Raw genomic sequence first — 18093 nt, forward strand, 5'->3', positions numbered from 1 at the left:
GTGTAGTTTCTTCCGACACCATTGCCAGTCTGGAATCGAGGTTAGATCAGAAATTTTCGGTACTAGCGAATACGGTTTTGCAACTTGGTAATTCAGTTAAGACGTTTTTGGAGAAAGCGGCCTCAGGTAAGAGTGTAGTTGAGGGTGCGTCTGTCTGTCCTGACACGTCTCCTAGACAAAGGTCACTGTCCAGCTCCCCCGCACCGGGGAGAAGACATACGGAAGTCCAAGGGAGTCGATTCGGGATTTGCCCACAGACAGGGCGCCATCTCTTGTTGAGCCTGTTGCGCCTCAACAGGGCTCGGTTAAGCGTTGGAAAGGTGTTGCGGTCAGACGCCTTTCGAATGATTCAAGCGATTCGTCTCCGGTCGCGCGGCGCTCTGGCGAGATTCGCCCGTTTCGCGTCCCTTAAAGAGGCGTTCAGGCGCCGATTCTTCGCCTCCTCCAGTCAAGCGGTATAAGGAGCCTGAGAGTAGGGTTGCGCCGCGGCCGTTAGCGGCTCGTTCGTCGCCTCAATCTGTGCCTTTTCGGCTCCATCTACTAGTAGAGATTGTGGTTTTAGCGCTGTAGCTAGCAGTTCTAAGGGTGTTTCTTTAGGCGCTTTTTCGTCTGTTACGCCTGATGCGCCTGTTTCGCCTCGAATTTCGGCGGCTCCGAGCGAGGCGCAAGTAGTTTTTCTTTTTTTTCCGCCTCCTGCTGAACATTTAGGCTCTTCCAAGCCTTCGTTAACTGTTTTTGATTCGTCTCTGGCGCCTTTGCGCAAGCAGTTAGAGATGTTAACCAACTGGATGAATGAGTCCAAGGGTGGTTCGAAACCTTCAGATCCGGTTGTAGTTCCGTCTACTTCTTCGGCGGTATCGGAGAATGAAGAAGAAGTAGAGGAGGAGGATTCACATCACCTCTCGTGTTATTCACGTCTCTTAGATTTCTTCTGGTATCTTATCCAGATTATTTTGAGAGCGGCTCCGCGCTCAACTTCGACTTTTTTGATGAGGAGGAAAACTTCAGACCCTCTCCTCCCAAAACTTGTTCTATCTAAAGCGGTTAGACATTCGTTGAAAGAGACGGAGAAATGGATGTCTATGAAAAGAAGACTTAGGGAAGGCTCTTTTTGCTTACCCTCCCTCTAAGTTGCTTCGTAAGAGGTATAGGTTTTATGTAACCTGGGGAAGCTCCTTCTCTGGGAGTTTCTGCCCCTCCTCCCAGGGAGACTTCTCCAGTTTAATCGACTCCTCTAGAAGATCTGCTTTCGCCGCAGCGAAAGTTTTCTTTACAGCGCCTGAGTTGGACCACGTTGTAAAGAATCAATTTAAACTTTTGGAAGTCTTTAGCTTCCTTGATTGGACTATTGGCGCTTTAGCGGCCAAGATCGAGACTGTCCTTCTCTTTCCCAGGAGTTAGCGGAGGATTGGATTGGTGTTCTGTCCTGTGCGGACAAATCCATTAGAGATGGAGTGATGAGTTAGCTTCGCTCATCGCCTTTGGTACCCTTAAGAAAAGGCAACTTTGGTGCTCCTTTGCTTCTAAAAGGGTTACGTCCCAACAGAAGTCTGCTGCTCTCTTGTTTGCTCCTTTTGTGAAAGATAACCTCTTTCCAGACGATGTAGTTTGTCAATTTCGTCTGCGCTAGATAAGAAATCTACTTCGGATTTACTGGCACAGTCTACTAAGAGACCTAAAGCTCCTGTGGAGACTGTTCCTTCGGTTTCTCCTCTGGCCCAAGCGCCTTTTCGAGGGAGAAAACCCAAGCGCTTCTTTCGACCGAAATCGAATTTGCGACCTCAGTCTAAGCCTCGGCCAAGGTTAACAAACCTTCCAAATGAAAGCTCGGTTCTTCATGCACCAGTGGGAGCCAGGCTGGCTCTGTTTTGGGAGGAATGGAAAACAGAGGAGCAGAAGCCTGGGTAGTGCAAAGTACTTCAAGTTCGGCTATCGTATTCCTCTCGTTTCACCTCCCTCGCTCTCACCTGTGCCAATTCCATTCCAGGCATACTCTCCGGGCTCAGACAAATTTCTGGCGCTAGCCGCAGAAGTGGAAGCGCTTGTTCTCAAAGAAGCGATAGAACAGATAGAAGGGGATTTTCCTCCAGGCTTTTAACAATCGCCTTTTTGTAGTTCCCAAGTCATCAGGGGGCTGGAGGCCGGTTTTGGATGTGAGCGCCCTGAACTTGCATGTCCAGAAAACAAAATTTCATATGGAGACCACTCGGTCGGTTCTGGAGTCCATCAGACAGGGGGATTGGATGGTCTCTCTGGACATGCAAGACGCTTATTTTCACATTCCGATACATCGCGAATCTCGGAAGTACCTGAGGTTCATGTTCGAAGGGGAGGCAAGGTGTTTCAATTTCGGGCGCTTTGCTTCGGACTAGCGACCGCTCCTCAAGTTTTCACCAGGGTTCTATCCCCGATAGGAAGCTGGCTACACATATTAGGAGTAAGAATCTCCCTCTATCTGGACGATTGGCTTCTCCGGTCGGAATCAGAGAGTCGGTGCATGAAGGACCTTGGAACAACTCTGGATCTTGCCAGAAAGTTAGGAATTCTGGTCAACAAACAGAAGTCCCAGTTGGTTCCATCTCAGAGCATCCTTTATTTGGGGATGATTCTGAATGCTCAAGTTTTTTCGGGCGTTTTCTGTCCCCGAAGAGGGTTCAAGGCTGTCTGGAGACAGTTCAGGAGTTCTTGGACAAAAAGGTAAGTTCTGCCAATCAGTGGATGAGGCTCCTGGGCAAATTGACGTCAGTGGAGAAATTTGTGACGTTGGGAAGACTGCACATGAGACCTCTGCAGTTTTTCCTGAGAGCCTCTTGGTGCAGGAAGACACAACCAGACTCGATTACCTTTCCTGTCACAGATCAAATAAAAGAGGACCTAAGGTGGTGGCTCTCTCGAGCAAGGTTGGAAGAAGGGTTAGATTTACGACCCATCCTCCCGAACCTACAGTTCTTTTTCCGACGCATCGGACACAGGTTTGGTTTGGGGAGCCCTACTGGGAAATCAACGGACTTCAGGAGCTTGGTCGGAGAAGGAGAAGAAGTTCCACATAAATGTAAAGGAACGTTAGCAATTTTCTTAGGGCTTCAGACAGTTTCGGAGCTTAGTAGAAGGCCGAGTAGTGGCAGTGCATTCCGACAACTCCACGGCTCTCTCGTACGTGCGGAAACAGGGGGGACTCAGTCTTTCTCTCTGTACGAAGTAGCCAAGGATCTCCTCCTGTGGTCAAACGAAGCGAAGATTCAGCTAGTCCCGAGATTTGTTCCGGGAAAGATGAACGTCCTGGCGGACGAGTTAAGTCGTTCAACCAACAAGTGTTACCTCTGGAGTGGACTTTGGGCAACAAGATTTGTCAGAAACTTGGCGCCTTGGGGACGACCGTCAATAGACCTGTTCGCGACATCGAGGAACAACCGTCTTCCTCTCTTTTGTTCCCCAGTCCCAGATCCTCTAGCTTGGTCGGTGGACGCAATGCTGTTGGATTGGTCGGGTCTGGAAGCTTATGCATTCCCTCCGTTCGGTCTAATAAGAGAGGTGCTGAACAAGTTCATGTCGCACAGCAATGTAACGCTAACGTTAATCGCTCCCTTTTGGCCCAGGAAAGAGTGGTTCCCGGACCTTCTCCAGTTGTTAGTAGACTTCCCCAGACTTCTTCCTCCAGAGAAGTGGCTTCTCAAACAACCTCACTTCAAGAGGTTCCACCAAAACTTGTCCGCTCTAGCTCTGACAGGGTTCAGACTGTCCGGAATCTGGTCAGAGCGAAAGGATTTTCAAGAAGAGCTGCAGAAGCTATCGCTCGTTGTAGGAGAGAGTCTTCTAACAAACTCTATCAAGGGAAGTGGAGAATCTTCAGAGAGTGGTGTAGAAGTGCTAAAGTCTCTACTTCTGCGACCTCTTAACAGAAATAGCAGATTTTCTTCATTTCTTAGGAACTCTAAGAAACTGGCTCCTTCGACGATCAGAGGATATAGAGCCATGCTCTCTTCGGTTTTTCGACATCGAGGTTTGATATATTTCCTCCAATTCAGATCTGTCGGACCTCATTAGGTCTTTCGAAACCACTAAGCTCCCGCAAGATACAGTGGCTTGGAACTTAGATGTGGTGCTTAAGTTCCTCATGGGCCACCGTTTGAGCCTTTGAAGTCGGCTTCACTCAGGAACCTGACTAAGAAGGCACTCTTTCTTATTGCACTAGCTTCTGCTAAGCGTGTCAGCGAATTGCACGCTATAGACAAAAGAGTCGGTTTCTCTCAAGGCAATGCTGTATTTTCGGTATCTTTGACCTTTCTAGCCAAAAATGAGAATCCTTCTAATCCTTGGCCGAGGAGTTTTGTGGTAAGGAACTTATCTGATTTGGTTGGACATGAGGAGGAAGAAAGGCTCTTATGTCAGTCAGGGCTATTAAGCAGTATCTGTTTGCCACTAAGGGTATCAGAGGACAATCTTCTAAGCTCTGGACCTCGGTCAAAATCCCTCTCGTCCTCTTTCTAAGAATGCTATATCGTTCTTTATTAGAGAGCTTATCAGGGAAGCTCACTCGCAGTCCGAGAACGACAATCTTTTCCGTTCTGAGAGTTAAAGCTCACAGGTTAGAGCAGTGGCAACTTCTTTAGCATTCAGAAAGAATTTATCTTTAGCTTCGATTCTTCAGAGCACGTTCTGGAGATCGAATTCGGTTTTTGCGAGTCATTATCTCAAAGAGATAGAAACGGTTTTCGAGAATTGTAAACGTTAGGTCCGGTGGCGGTTTCTGGCATGGTGTTGGGAGAAACGGCACAGGGGTCGTCACCTCTATGCTAACTTTTCACCTTGAATAGGTTGTCGAGTTCAAGGGAAGCTGGGGGTACTGAGTACCTGGGATACTCACCAGTCTGTTAGGTCAGATTTTACAATGGTTGGGTATATATGTTTTTTAAATATGGTGTTGGTGACAAATGTTTTGTATGATTGAATTTCTGGTCTTAGCCCAGGGCAAGGGCAATCTTTGTTGTTACTATCCTCCGTCAGTCAGCCTTGACTCGCTTGAACTACGGAAGGATTCCACTCCTGTAGAGGCTAACTTTGGGCAAATTCCAATTCCTCTACAATAGTAAGAAGAGCACCGACCAGAGGCAGTAACAAAGTCTGCTGTAGCTCTCTTACAAGGTAAGGTACAACAGACGCCTTGAGTGTTTACTGGTATTGCAATAAATGTAACCATTTAAAAATACTAGTGGTCCACTGAATCCCACTTCCCATAAATGTGTAATCAGCTCTATAATTGTTCGGTAAGACACTACAATAAAAATGAAATTTTCATTATTAAAAATGAAGTTTTTATTGTATACTTACCGAACAATTATGATTATACCCACCCTCCTCCCCTTAGGTGGACGGACGGGCAGAAAGAATTGGATTCACTGGCAGTTGTACCTGGTTCTCCCGCGAGTGGAGGGAGATGACGTCATCACCACCAGTTGGCGACGCCGACGCGCTAAATTTGAATTTAGTATCCTGCCGCTCGTGGAAAAATCACGGCTCTATAATTGTCGGGTAAGTATACAATAAAAACTTCATTTTAATAATGAAAATTTTCATTTTTGCTTTCGGCCGTGTGTGGATGGACGTGCTCGTCATCGCTCTGCCCGCTTTGTCGTTTGCTTTGAGTATCTGCCCTCTTTTTCCTAGTGTGATTGAGAGTATATGTTTGTAAGTACTTTTGCATTTCTTTTGTTCATTGAATAATGAGTGATCAAGAAATGGAGATTTCGCGCCCCCAGTCGCCCGTAGAGTGTGTCCCGGGCTGGATGGGCGTTAGATGCGGCGGATTCAGATCATTTGTGGATGTGGATCCACACGAGGTTTGTACTCGTTGTCGGGGGCGAGAATGCTCCCGCAACGAGCCATGTGTAACATGTATGCATTGTCCGAGGCGCAGTGGGTTCTGTACGAGGGCAGGAAGAGACTTAGGCCGCCAAGAAGTCATCGGAAAGTCCAGTGACTCCTTTGGTAACGGACACTTCGTCTTCTTTCCTGCCCCCCGCCAGCCCCCACGTTTCGCGCCTTCCCCTGCGGGGGGGGTAGCGGTAGTCCTTCTCCTCTCTCGATCCGCCGAGTGTGGAGGAGGGCACCCGATAACCCGGACGTCCAGTTGTACTCGGGGTCGTTCCCGTCCGCTCTGGGTGGGGTTCATCTCCCCCCAAGCGTGAGGAAACCCCCTCTAACTAACCCGACTGTTGCTTCGCAGGTGTGCCATCAGCGAAGGACGACCTGGGACAGGTGTGGGAGTCGCTGGGACTGCAGGGAGTGCCTAGCATACAGGGGTTGATTCAGCGGTTGGCGGGGTCGGCAGTGGTCACTCATGGTACGGTAACCACTACTACCACCACAATATCTACACCAGCATATGAGATGCCACCGCACTTGGTGTATACACCACATGTAATGTCCGGTGACACCCACGGCTGCAATTCCAAAACCGATTGCTGCCGTACCAAAGAGGACGGTGCCACCGCCACCTGGGTTCTTTGTATTGCCGACCCCGGACTTCCGCTGCCCCAAGAGTACACCCCTGGACCTGCCGCCAGTGCCGAGGATGACGGTAGCTGCCCCGCCAGACGCCTGGCTCCCTCCTGGGTACCTGCCGTGCCTGCCGTACCTGTTCTGTCCCTGCTGCTCATTCCCTTTCAGATAACGCGCATGATGTTCCTGCTGTTCCTGCTGTTCCTGGACCTGTTCCTGTTGTTCCTGCTGCTGGTGGTGCTGTCACAGTCTCAGGTCTTTCCGGACAGGTGCAGTCGGGCCCTGTTGCTTCGGCAACTGCCCCGGCTCCCTCCTGCGGAGCCTGGCGAAGAAGAGGAAGAAGAGGAAGGTGTCGTCGTCGTCTTCGTCGTCGTCTTCGTCGTCTTCTTCGTCGTCTGCTGCCTCCTCTTCCCCTTCGACTTCTAAGGCTAAACAGCGAAGAAGAAGAAGGCTGCCTCCTCCCCCCCTAAGAAGACTCCTTCGGGATCTTCTAAGGGCCCGGCTCGCTCAGGCGAGTCGGGGAGCTCTTCTGCTGGTCCTCCTATTCCTTCGGGAACGGGGCCCGTCTCTTCTTCTGCAAAGAAGAAGACGACGGGGACCATAGGGTTGCACCAACCAGCCCTCGGCTGTGCGTCCTCACCTGGTGCTAGCGGTTCTGCCGCTAAACCAGGTTCCGTCTCGGCCGCTTCTCGTTCGCGAGAAGTACCGAGTGGACGCTCTTCCACGGGAGACCGTCCAGCCAAAGTCTTGACGTCCGAGCTCGCTCGCCGTCAAGACAGCGGCGCGGAGCAGAAGACTGGCGAGAGTCGTGCACACGACTCTCGCAGCGATCAACTGGCTGCTCGGGCTGACGTGACGGTCGCTGACCAGCCACGGGTTGAGGCGAGGAAGGGGTCCCCGCGGCCGCCGGTACCAGCCACGGTTTTTTTTTGCTGGTACCGCAGCGGCTCGACGCGCCGAGAGGACGCTGGCCGGTCTCGACGCGACAGAGAGCCTAGCAGGTCACCTGACCGCCGCTCCCGTAGGACCGGGCGGTAGACAGACCACCACGGCAGCTCGCCTGACGCCTAGAGATCGGTCTCGACGTTCTCAGCCGAGCCTATCGCCCCAGGCGAGCGGCAAGGCTAGGCCTGCTGCTCGATCGCCACCGCGGGTTGACAATCAGCAGCAGCCCTCCCACGCACGCTGGTCCTGCCAGCGAGCGAGGGGGAGCGTCAGGTCTGCCTCTCCCGTACCTTCAACCTCCTCGGGCTATACCGGGAGGAGCGAGGTACCGAGGAGTGATCACGAGAGGTGCGCCGCTCGTGACCCGGCTATGACGCCGTATGGCTCAGGCACGGTTTTAGGACCGACCAGAACATACGCGCAAGTAGTTGGAGGCGACCGTCAGGGGTCTGTCGCTGTTCCTCCTTCTGAAGGAGGAGTATCGCGGGACCTGTTCTTGCTGGAGGGACTGGACGGTCCTACTCCACAAGACGCAGTAACTCCCGAGATACAGAGGAACTTTGCAGAAGTCATTAAGCTGATTCGTCAGCATAATGACCTTGCGGAAGGATCGCCGCTACCACCGGCAGAGCCCACGTCCCGGCTCGAATCATTTTGGGGTCCCAAGAGGGAACCCAAAATGATGGTGGGGTTACCACGATCAGAGCTTGCAGACTCAGTCCTGGATCAGGTGGAGAATCTCGTCTCAGGACGGGAGGACTCGCTAAAATCCGGACGGTCTTCTAAGCTGCTTCCTCCCCCTCTACAGCGTCAGAGGCGATTCTACGTGCCTTCGGAAGACCCGATACTGCCTAAACAGGTTAACCCGGAGTTAGCGAGGCTGACTCCAGGTGTGTCCCAGCAGCAGCTCCTGTCGGAGAACCTATGGTTCTCGCAGCAGGAGGCACTTGCCCTGGAATCTACCGCTATGGCAGGCGTTCCAGGCAGTTTCCTGGTTGGATTTGTGGTCCCTCACAATATCCAAAGTAGCGGCGGCTCCGGGAGTTCTGCTCTCGAAGACGACGCTTCTTTTAGGAGACTGTGCCAGTCTGGAGGAAGAGTGATCTCTTATCTCGCCCATCAGATGCTAACCTGTGGGCCAACTTGGTTCTTCGACGTAGGGACGCAGTCCTTACCCGAGTGACCAAGGGGACCGGGCGTGAGGCGGCACTCGGGCTTCGAAATGGACCATTAGGAGTTCCCCCCCCAGCTCTCTTTCCCGGAGAGATGGCCCGTGGACGCTGCGGTGGAAAGGCGGCGCACTGACGACAGTGACCGCTTAGTTCACCAGGCAGTCTCGAAGGTTACTGGGCAATCTCGAGCGACTGCGGCCAAACCAAAGAGCTTGGCTAGCGCTTCCACGGCGGCGAAGACGGTTGCACCGTCCAAGCCCCGTGTGAAGACTCCTGCTGTTTCAACTTCTGCTAGAGGAGGCCGTAACCAGCCCTCCTCCCAACCCTCCTTTCCCCGAGGAGGTGGTGGAAAGAAGTCGAAACGAGGAGGGAAACGCTAGGGACGGCGTTCCCCCTCACCTGCTGCCGGAAGTGGGGGGTGCCTGGCGAGCCATTGGGCGACTTGGCAGCGCTACGGCGCCGAGAACTGGATAGTAGACGTCCTTCGGGAGGGGTATCTACTACCCTTCGAGTCTCGGCCCCCCTCATCTCCAAACCGGTCCATCTACAGACCTATGTCCGGGGATCAGCAAAGGACAACGCTCTTCGACAGGAGATCAAGACCATGCTGGCGAAACGAGCTGTAGAAATCGTGGAGGACCAGTCACCGGGCTTTTACAGCCGCCTCTTCCTAGTGGAGAAGGCATCGGGGGGCTGGCGTCCGGTGATAGACCTCTCTCCCCTGAACCGCTTCGTTCGCACGACGCGGTTCACGATGGAGTCGGCACGCTCGGTGCTCGACTCGATCAGGGGGAACGATTTCATGCTTTCAGTGGACTTGAAGGACGCGTATTTTCAAATACCCATCCATCAGTCCTCCAGAAAGTACCTCCGCTTCATCTTCGACGGGACGGTGTACCAATTCAGGGCACTTTGTTTCGGTCTCTCAACCGCCCCACAGGTGTTCACGCGAGTGTTCACTCTGGTGTCAGCTTGGGCCCATTCGCACGGGATACGTCTTCTGAGGTATCTCGACGATTGGCTAGTCCTGGCGAGCTCCCGCTCGCAGTTGCTACAGGACAGAGATCGACTCCTCAAGTTTTGTCATGATTTGGGGATCGTGATAAACTACGAGAAGTCCGATCTCGAACCCAAGCAGAAGATGAAGTACCTGGGTATGCTGATAGACACGGTAGCAGGGCAGGTCTTTCCCGCAGACTTGCGTATCAGCAAATTCAGGGAGGCAGCCGGTCGGTTCCTGTCTCGGCAGGAACAGGCAGCACAGCAATGGCAAGTCGTGATTGGCCATCTGTCGTCACTCGAGAAGTTAGTCCTCACGGGCGTCTTCACGTGCGGTCTCTCCAGTGGAGGCTAAGGGAGAGTTGGTCTCAGGCCAAGGATCCTCCTTACTTTCCCGTGGCTATCACGGACAAGGTGAGGCAGGACCTAGCCTGGTGGCTCGACGACAAGAACCTCTTAAGAGGAGTGCCCATACGCACTCCCCCCCCCGGAGATGCTTCTGTTCTCAGACGCATCGACCGAGGGATGGGGCGCACACCTGGAGGAGTTGCTGACTGCAGGTGTGTGGGACCATCACGAAAAGCACCTTCACATCAATGTCCTGGAACTCAAGGCGGCGTTCAACGCTCTCCGAGAGTTTCAGGGCCGCTTGATGGGACACTCGGTGGTGTTGATGTGCGACAACACCACAGTAGTGGCATATGTCAACAAGCAGGGGGGGCTAGTGTCTCTTCCGCTCCATCAGTTGACGGTGCAGGTGCACGAGTGGGCCACGGCTCACTCGATAGAGCTGTCAGCACGCTACATTCCAGGCAAGAGGAATGTAGTAGCGGACAAGCTCAGCCGTCGGGATCAGGTGATAGGGACCGAATGGTCTCTACACCAAGACGTGGCGGAAAAGGCTCTTCAACCTGTGGGGGCGACCGGTCGTAGACCTGTTCGCCACCCGGCACAACAGGAAACTTCAGGTTTTCTTTTCAGCCGTGCCGGACCCATGGGCAGCTGCAGAGGACGCTCTCCAACACCCCTGGGACAACCTCTTCGCCTACGCCTTTCCTCCCTTCTGTCTGATTCGGAAAGTGATCAGTCGAGCGCTGGTCACTCCCAATCTCAGAATGATCCTGGTGGCTCCCAAACGGCCTCAAGCCGTTTGGTATCCGGACCTGCTGGCTCTTCTTGCAGACGCACCGAGAGAGCTAACCCAGTTGGCACAACCTTCTAGCCCAGCCACACGTAGAACGGTACCACCAAGCAGTCCAGTCCCTTTCAACTTCACGGCTGGCTGTTATCCACCATCTCTTGCGAACGAGAGGCTTTTCTCGTAGCGCAGCAACAGAGATGGCTGGACACGTCCGACAGTCCTCTGCAGCTGTGTACCAGGGGAAGTGGGCCGTCTTCTGTGGTTGGTGTAGTAGACAGGGTCTGTCTCCTCTCAGAGCCACTCTTCAGCAGGTAGCGGATTTCCTTGTGTTTCTTCGCCGAGAGAAGCTCCTCTCAGTACCCACAGTTAAAGGATATAGAGCCGCCCTGGCTCTCGTCCTAAAACTGAGGGGACTGGACATCTCGAATTCGTTCGAGATCTCCTTGCTAATGAGGAGCTTCGAAAGGTCTTGCCCACCCAGGGAACTCAGGCCCCCTGCGTGGGATGTGACTCTCGTCCTTAGGAGTTTGACTCGAAGACCCTTCGAGCCACTCCGAGAGTCGTCAGACAGGGATCTGACCCTCAAGACCCTCTTCTTGCTGGCCCTGGCATCGGCGAAGAGAGTAGGGGAACTACATGGTCTTTCTTATGATGTTAAACACACCAGAGGCTGGGGATCTGTGACGCTCGATTTCGTCCCGAACTTCGTAGCCAAGACTCAGAATCCGTCGATCCCTGACGACAGTTCGAGTCTTTCACGATCCCCTCCCTTCTGGACTTCACCGATAATGATGCGGATGAGATGCTGCTTTGTCCTGTGAGGGCGCTACGGCGCTATCTGAAGAGAACTCGACACCTCAGGCCTGAGTGTCGACGCCTCTTCGTTAGCACTGGGGTTACCAAGAAAGAAGTTTCCAAGAACACGCTTTCTTTCTGGCTACGTGAGGTGATCAGGAGAGCGTACGAGGGTGATGGTAGCGACGACATCCGTACGCTCCGACCGAGAGCCCACGAAGTCAGAGGTATCGGACCCTCCTTAGCGTTCCGTAAGAACTTCTCCGTGGCGCAGGTCCTGAAGGCAGGTGTCTGGGCCAACCAGGCCACCTTCACGTCCTTCTACCTTCGGGATATTGCCCACAAGTCCTTGGATACTTTTTCCTTGGGACCTGTGGTGGCTGCTCAACACGTTGTGTAAGCTTACCCAGCACCCGAGCAGGCAGAACAGCATCGATTCCTGGTATGACTGGGAGAATGAATGTGCGAATGAGAGAGTGACTGGCTTCTCTTCACCATCTTTCTCTACCTCTACCTGTGGGCAGAGGGATACGGTCGTTACCACGCTGGAAGGGAGTCAGATGCAGGTAAGCTATTCAACAGAGCTCCATCCTATCTCTTTAACTAGAGATAGGAGTGTATATCCACCACTTTCTCCAACAAGGGGGAGAAAGTGGATGCCTACATGAGACAAACCCATTACTTTATATTTGCTCATGTAAAGGAAAAAGTTCTTACAATGCTGGTACGAAGAGATACGCTTGCCTCTCTCTTAGTACTCGGCCCAGAGGTCTGACCATTGATCCTGCGGTGCACACCCCGATCAATCGGACAGAGGCTTGGATCCCTCCCTCGCTCTTACGACCAGGGAGGCATTCCAGGGATGGACGAACACCAGTCTGTTCATCAAAAGACTCAGATTCCTCCCACCAAGAAGTGAGTCTTCCTATTGTTAAAGGACCGATGGTTTGTATTACGTATCGGAACAAATGACAATTTGTCGAAAATTGCATTTTTCCTAACTATACAAACCTGAGGTCCTTTACATATAGTCCCTCCTCATGCCACCCCTCACTCTGCGTATTTTGCATGGGCCAAATGCAAAAGTGATTTGTTTACCTCCCAGTCGCGCGGCGCGCGACGATCGGACAAGCAGTTAACTACCGTTCTCCCCTTGTTCGAAGCTTACGACCGTTCCAGCTGCCGCTAGCTACTTCCTATTGTTAAAGGACCTCAGGTTTGTATAGTTAGGAAAAATGCAATTTTCGACAAATTGTCATATTCATCCTAGAGAAAAAAGAAACAATATAATGCCAAGATAAATGGCTCGCTCACTTCTTATAGAAGTGTCGGTATAGTAAGGAGCGAGTGGAATCACTACCAGAGGTCCCTTGCCATTTAGCTTCTTCCTTCGACAAAACCCCGAACTACGGAGGAGACGTGATACAGCTCCCGGTCTACTGCTACCGTGAGCGCCTCCGACGCCTGAGACGTCATTCCTTTCGATAGCGCGCGTTACAACCAGACGTTAGAATTTTTCTGTGCTGTGTTTCGCTCGATTTTGGATTATCTTTTGGATTATCTTTTATTTTCAAGATGTCTTCAGCTTCTGCTTCTAAGTTAAGTACTGTTTGGGGTTACTGATCTCATTTTATGATGATCTTCGTGTTTTATACATATTCGGAGCCTTATCGGCCGGTATGCCCCTCGACCGCTTGGCGGTACAGGTTCTCTCTTTCGGTCTTCCATACCGTTAGGGATTTCCCTTCTTTCTCAGTACTTTAGATATGGTTACTTATACATAGTCTCTATATCTTTTATGCAGTTAGTTTTTTAGTTAGGCCTCCACGGGACACGCTCCGACAGCACGTTTCGGACCTTAGTCTAGCTACGCCTTACATTGTTAGGAGTTTTATCAGTCACGATTTGAGAGTCATATCATCTTAATTATTCTGATGTTCTCTCTTTTCTTCTCTAGTTCCTGATTACCATTAAATAAATTATAGGTACTAGGTTGGCTAACATACACCATGCTTCGGTATGGCGATTAGCTTCCCTGTTATCATTTATTTTACCGTTAAGTTAGGCTTTCATACCCCAATTGTCGATTGGTGATTAGCCTGCCCCCCGTTTTCTTTGAACTAGATTATTAGATTAGGCTAACATACCCCTTTCTTCGGATCGGCGATTAGCCTAATTTTCTGTTTGCTTAGCTTCGTGTTCCCCGTGTTAGTCTAGCTTTAAGATATCGCTTTAATTTTATTGATTGATTATTATAAGTAATCCTATATATATCAGTGATATTGATGTTGTTCCGACGGTTCTTCCCCACCTCGTGTCTTTCACCTGGCTGGGAAGACCACCGGTTGATTGCGGTGAGCCACCCGGTTACGGGGTCCCCCTCCAGTCCCCCCTTTCCCCCCCTCCATACATTGCCATCCACAAGAACATCTGAAGCAACAAAAGTGTCAGAAATGACTATTCGTAGACTTAACAAGGAAGCAAGAGAGGCGGGAAATATAGTTGAATCTCCAGTGTTTCAAAAAAGGAAAGGGAAACCGAGTCCTGTGACTGACTTGGATGATTTTGATGAAAATGTTTCTAAGGGCATAATAGATCGATTGACTTATTTATTTTTGTCTCAAGTCCAAACACCAGAGACAACAGGCCATTCAGCATATCTATAATTATATAAAGAGAAAGAAGGAATAGCTAAATAGAATTGGGAATGAAAATAAAAGAAAAAGTTAACAGCGAAGAAGCAAACCCTTTTCCCTTGACATCCAAGGTCTCAAGCGAATCCTCCTAAGAAGGTTTATATCTGCGGGAAGCATTTAATGGGGCTTACATACCCGTAGATATGACAACTCTGCCTTTTCTACCTGGCCCCACCCTAGCGATCTTAGAAAAGTAAACGCACTATAGCTCTGCCAAGTCCATTGTGCAGCAAATTGTATGAGACATAAAAGGCAGAAAAACACGTGCTAAATGTTTCAATGAGTGGGTTTAGTTAAAGAGCAGGGCATGATGGGCAGGTTACCCTGGAAACAAACAAAGAAACCACCTTACATGGTTAGGCTGATAAGTAGGGGTCACATTCATTTTAGCCTCAGTTATGGGTAATGCTTACCAAAATATTTTTTTTTAGTAAGAAATGTGATTTTTTACTTTGTAAAACATTAAAAAAAAAACTAATGCTTCATGATTTTCACATGTACATGGTTATTTTCCCTTGTGTTTTGACATTTTGTAATTTTTTTCATTATTTACAGGTGTGTCAGAGGAACATAGTAGTGCAGTCACTGTAGAGCTCAAAGGTGTCCAGACAAATGTGGTTTTGTTACAGTGTGATAATATTAGAGTTAACGCAAAAAAACTTTGTCAGAGACTGGAAGTTGTAAGTACAAATAAGTGTTTTAAGTTTTGCATCATGAAATTTAGTATCTTGAAATTTGTAATTGTATGCAATTTTCTATGAAAGTTGTGGCAATTTATTTACTACTACACAAGTAGTCTTATAACTGGTAGCTTTGATGGAGACAGACATGACTTATATGTAATTTTAATTACAACAATGCCCTACCAACTCTGTTTCTTTACACTGAAGTAATGAAGAAAATCTGACATCTGTAGCAGGGTTTGAACCCACCTGGTCAGTTGGGTTAATGTGTCCTCATTCCAACATAATGAATGTGGGTTTGAATCCTGCAATGGATGTCAAGGATTTCTTCATTATGTCTTCATTTGGATCTTAGGCGTTGCAGGGACAAGCGTACCCAAAAAGTGAAGACGTTAAAAAGTTAGTATTGTATTGTGGTTATTACAATTTCATATGTATATGGTAAAAAGGTGACTAATATATTGTTATATAGCAATTTTCTCCCATACTTTAAGTCATGAGACTGTTGTGGAGTGAAGCAATTTCTTCCCAGACTTTTAGACCGTTGTTGGACATGGTTTCATAAAACTACCTAGTTATGATTCTCGTTAAGTTAAGCTGTTTAATTACTATATCAAATCTAGCTGGGGCTTTTTCAGTGTTTTTTTCCCACTCGGTTTTTCTCTCATTGTCATCGTGAATGGTCTTTTGTTGATGACGTGAGTATGACAGTGACATGGTCATAATTATTCTTAGAACATGAAAGAGGTTGAATTTGAATGGAATGCCTCCTCACCTGTTGAATTAAAGTAGCTTGTGAGATCAGACTTAGTAGTGGAAGAATAAGCCTGTAGAATTATTTGTCCGAGCCAAAATGTAATGGTGCTCTTGGTGGATTCATATTTTGTCATTTTTTCTCCTGTTATTTACATAAAATACTAATATCTCCTTAACTGCTGGTTTCCTATGAACCAAGCATGATTGTGTCTCATAGAAAATAGTAGAAACAGTGTATGAGTAACTTTTGTATTCCACTTTAACGAAAACCTTGTAGAGAAATGTTTTCAAGTCAGTATAACTTAATCAGTCACTCACATCATATGGGTTAATCAACCTACTGGTTAAAAACAAACATTACCCTCCCCATTTGTAAAAAGATTCAAATTTCTTAAGGTTATGCCTTACAGCTCACACTTTATTCGTCTCTGTTAAAACCCTGGTAAATGAGACAAGCATGTTGACTGACCCTAAGGAGTTCCAGGAACATTATACCCAGGATCCAGATAAAAAAGGCATAAAGACTCAGAAAAACTGCCTTCAATTCAAGATTGACATGGCTGCTTCCTTCTCTGTAATCCTTCTCCCTGGTGCAGCCATGTATAAGGACTCTCAGCAGTACCTCCGTATTTTTAGCAACGAGATGGTGTTCCAGTTAAAGGCCCTGTGCATTGGACTGGCAACCATTCCTCAGGTATTTACCTTGGTATTCACCCGTCTCGACTTTGGCCCAGTCAAAGGGTATTTAGGTTCTGTTGTACCTGACCAATTGGTTAGTCCTGGCTTCTTCCAGGGAATGCCTTCTTTTGTTTAGGCATCATCTGCCAGTTGTTTGTCTCCATCTGGGAATTATAATCAATAGGCAGAAGTCCAAAATCATCCCCAAACATCAAAGTATCTAGGTATGGTCTTTGACATGGTAGCAGTACTAAGCTTCTTTGTGGGCTCTCATCTGTGTAGCTTCATAGAGATAGTGTTGCAGTTCTTTTCACAGCAGAAATAATCTGCTCGGCTGGACAGGTCGTTGTAGGTCATCTGTCATCCTTGAAGAAGCTTGTACCTCATGAGCAAAATTATCTTCAGTGCTTCAGTGGCAGCGCAAGCAGCACTGGCCTGCCTTTCAGGATCCGCCTGAGTTGGGGAGTGGGGAACTTTAGTGCAGGTAGGCATAAGGTGAGGTATTTAGGAACACTCTTCTTTCTGGCTTTGTGAGGTTATCAGGCCTATTATTCCTCTCTGAAGGAATCTGGGCTCCCTCCTCACACAAGAGGACACAAAGTAATATGTGAGGGGCTGTCTCTCGACTTTCAGAAGAACTTATATGTTTCAGGTAACAAGATGGAGGTCTGGTGCAACCAGACCACCTCCATCTCATTCTATCTGATGGATGTTGCCCACAGGTCACAATTCAGTGACCATTACAGCTTGCACCAAATGATCCTCTGTAAATTAAAGGATATGGTTTTTATACATAGGAAAAATAGAAATTGCTTAAAAATTTTCATATTGTATAGCAAAAATTTAATTTCATCTGTTAAAAGGTTTCAGGCACAGGCACGTATTCTTGGTAAAAAAATTTTATTAGTCATACAAACTAAAACTAATAGTTGAATTATCCTCCTTTGCACTTTATTACAGGTACCAGAGAGAGAATATGAAGACCTGGGTGAGAAAATAGCTGTTTTAATGATGCCAATTTCGGATTCAGTAGTCCGATTTATGACTCACTGTGATATTAAAAAAGAAGATGTAAAAGCAGTTTGCAAAAAATTAAAGTATGTTATTCAAGAATATGATAATATGATGTATTTAGAATACAAGATTAATGTATGACATTAGTTGTTTTTATATAAAAAATATATAAACTGTTATCTGATTTGGAAGTTTAATTAATAAAAAATACTAAACTTCTCAGTCTTTTTTTCCTGTAATCATTACTATTGTTAGACAGTATAGTCAGATCAATGAGTTAAAGGTTGCAACCAACAGTAATAGTTCTTAACAAATAAACATGAAATGTTATTCTTCCTTAAAGGTAACTTCACATTTACAAGAAATAACACTGAAAGGGTATTTTCTGTACAAGCTGTGTCACAAGAATGGTTCCATAGGTATGAAGAAAATAACCAATAAAGAACAATGACAACTGGTACAGTCTCTTACATTAGGTCACAAGTAGGGCAATATATAGCCAAAATACCTTGGTTTCTGTCTAACAGATGAAAGGTGGATAACCATAATAACAAAGTAAATGACAAAAGATGAATGGAAAAATGATGTATGTGTAAATCTTGTACAATGTTTCCAGTTTTTTTTACTGTTCAGTACAGTATGCTGAGTATCAAGCTAATATTTTGGAGACCAATTTATTATTTACTGTTACAGCTGTAGCAGTTTACACCCCTTTT

General features: G+C 48.3%; 1 protein-coding gene across 1 annotated transcript in view; it reads left to right on the forward strand.

Moving 5' to 3' along the window:
• Nucleotides 1-17595, forward strand: part of LOC135222756 (uncharacterized) — an 83253-nt gene extending 65658 nt beyond the window's left edge. Inside the window, exons 13-14 of the mRNA XM_064261012.1 lie at nt 14802-14926; nt 17324-17595. Of these exons, the coding sequence (XP_064117082.1) occupies nt 14802-14926; nt 17324-17518 (320 nt within the window). The 3' untranslated portion in view covers nt 17519-17595. The remainder of the gene's footprint in view (nt 1-14801; nt 14927-17323) is intronic.
• The last annotated feature ends 498 nt before the right edge of the window (nt 17596-18093 follow it).

Source organism: Macrobrachium nipponense, chromosome 20, assembly GCF_015104395.2.
Source record: "Macrobrachium nipponense isolate FS-2020 chromosome 20, ASM1510439v2, whole genome shotgun sequence".
NCBI classification, from domain to species: Eukaryota; Metazoa; Arthropoda; class Malacostraca; order Decapoda; family Palaemonidae; genus Macrobrachium; species Macrobrachium nipponense.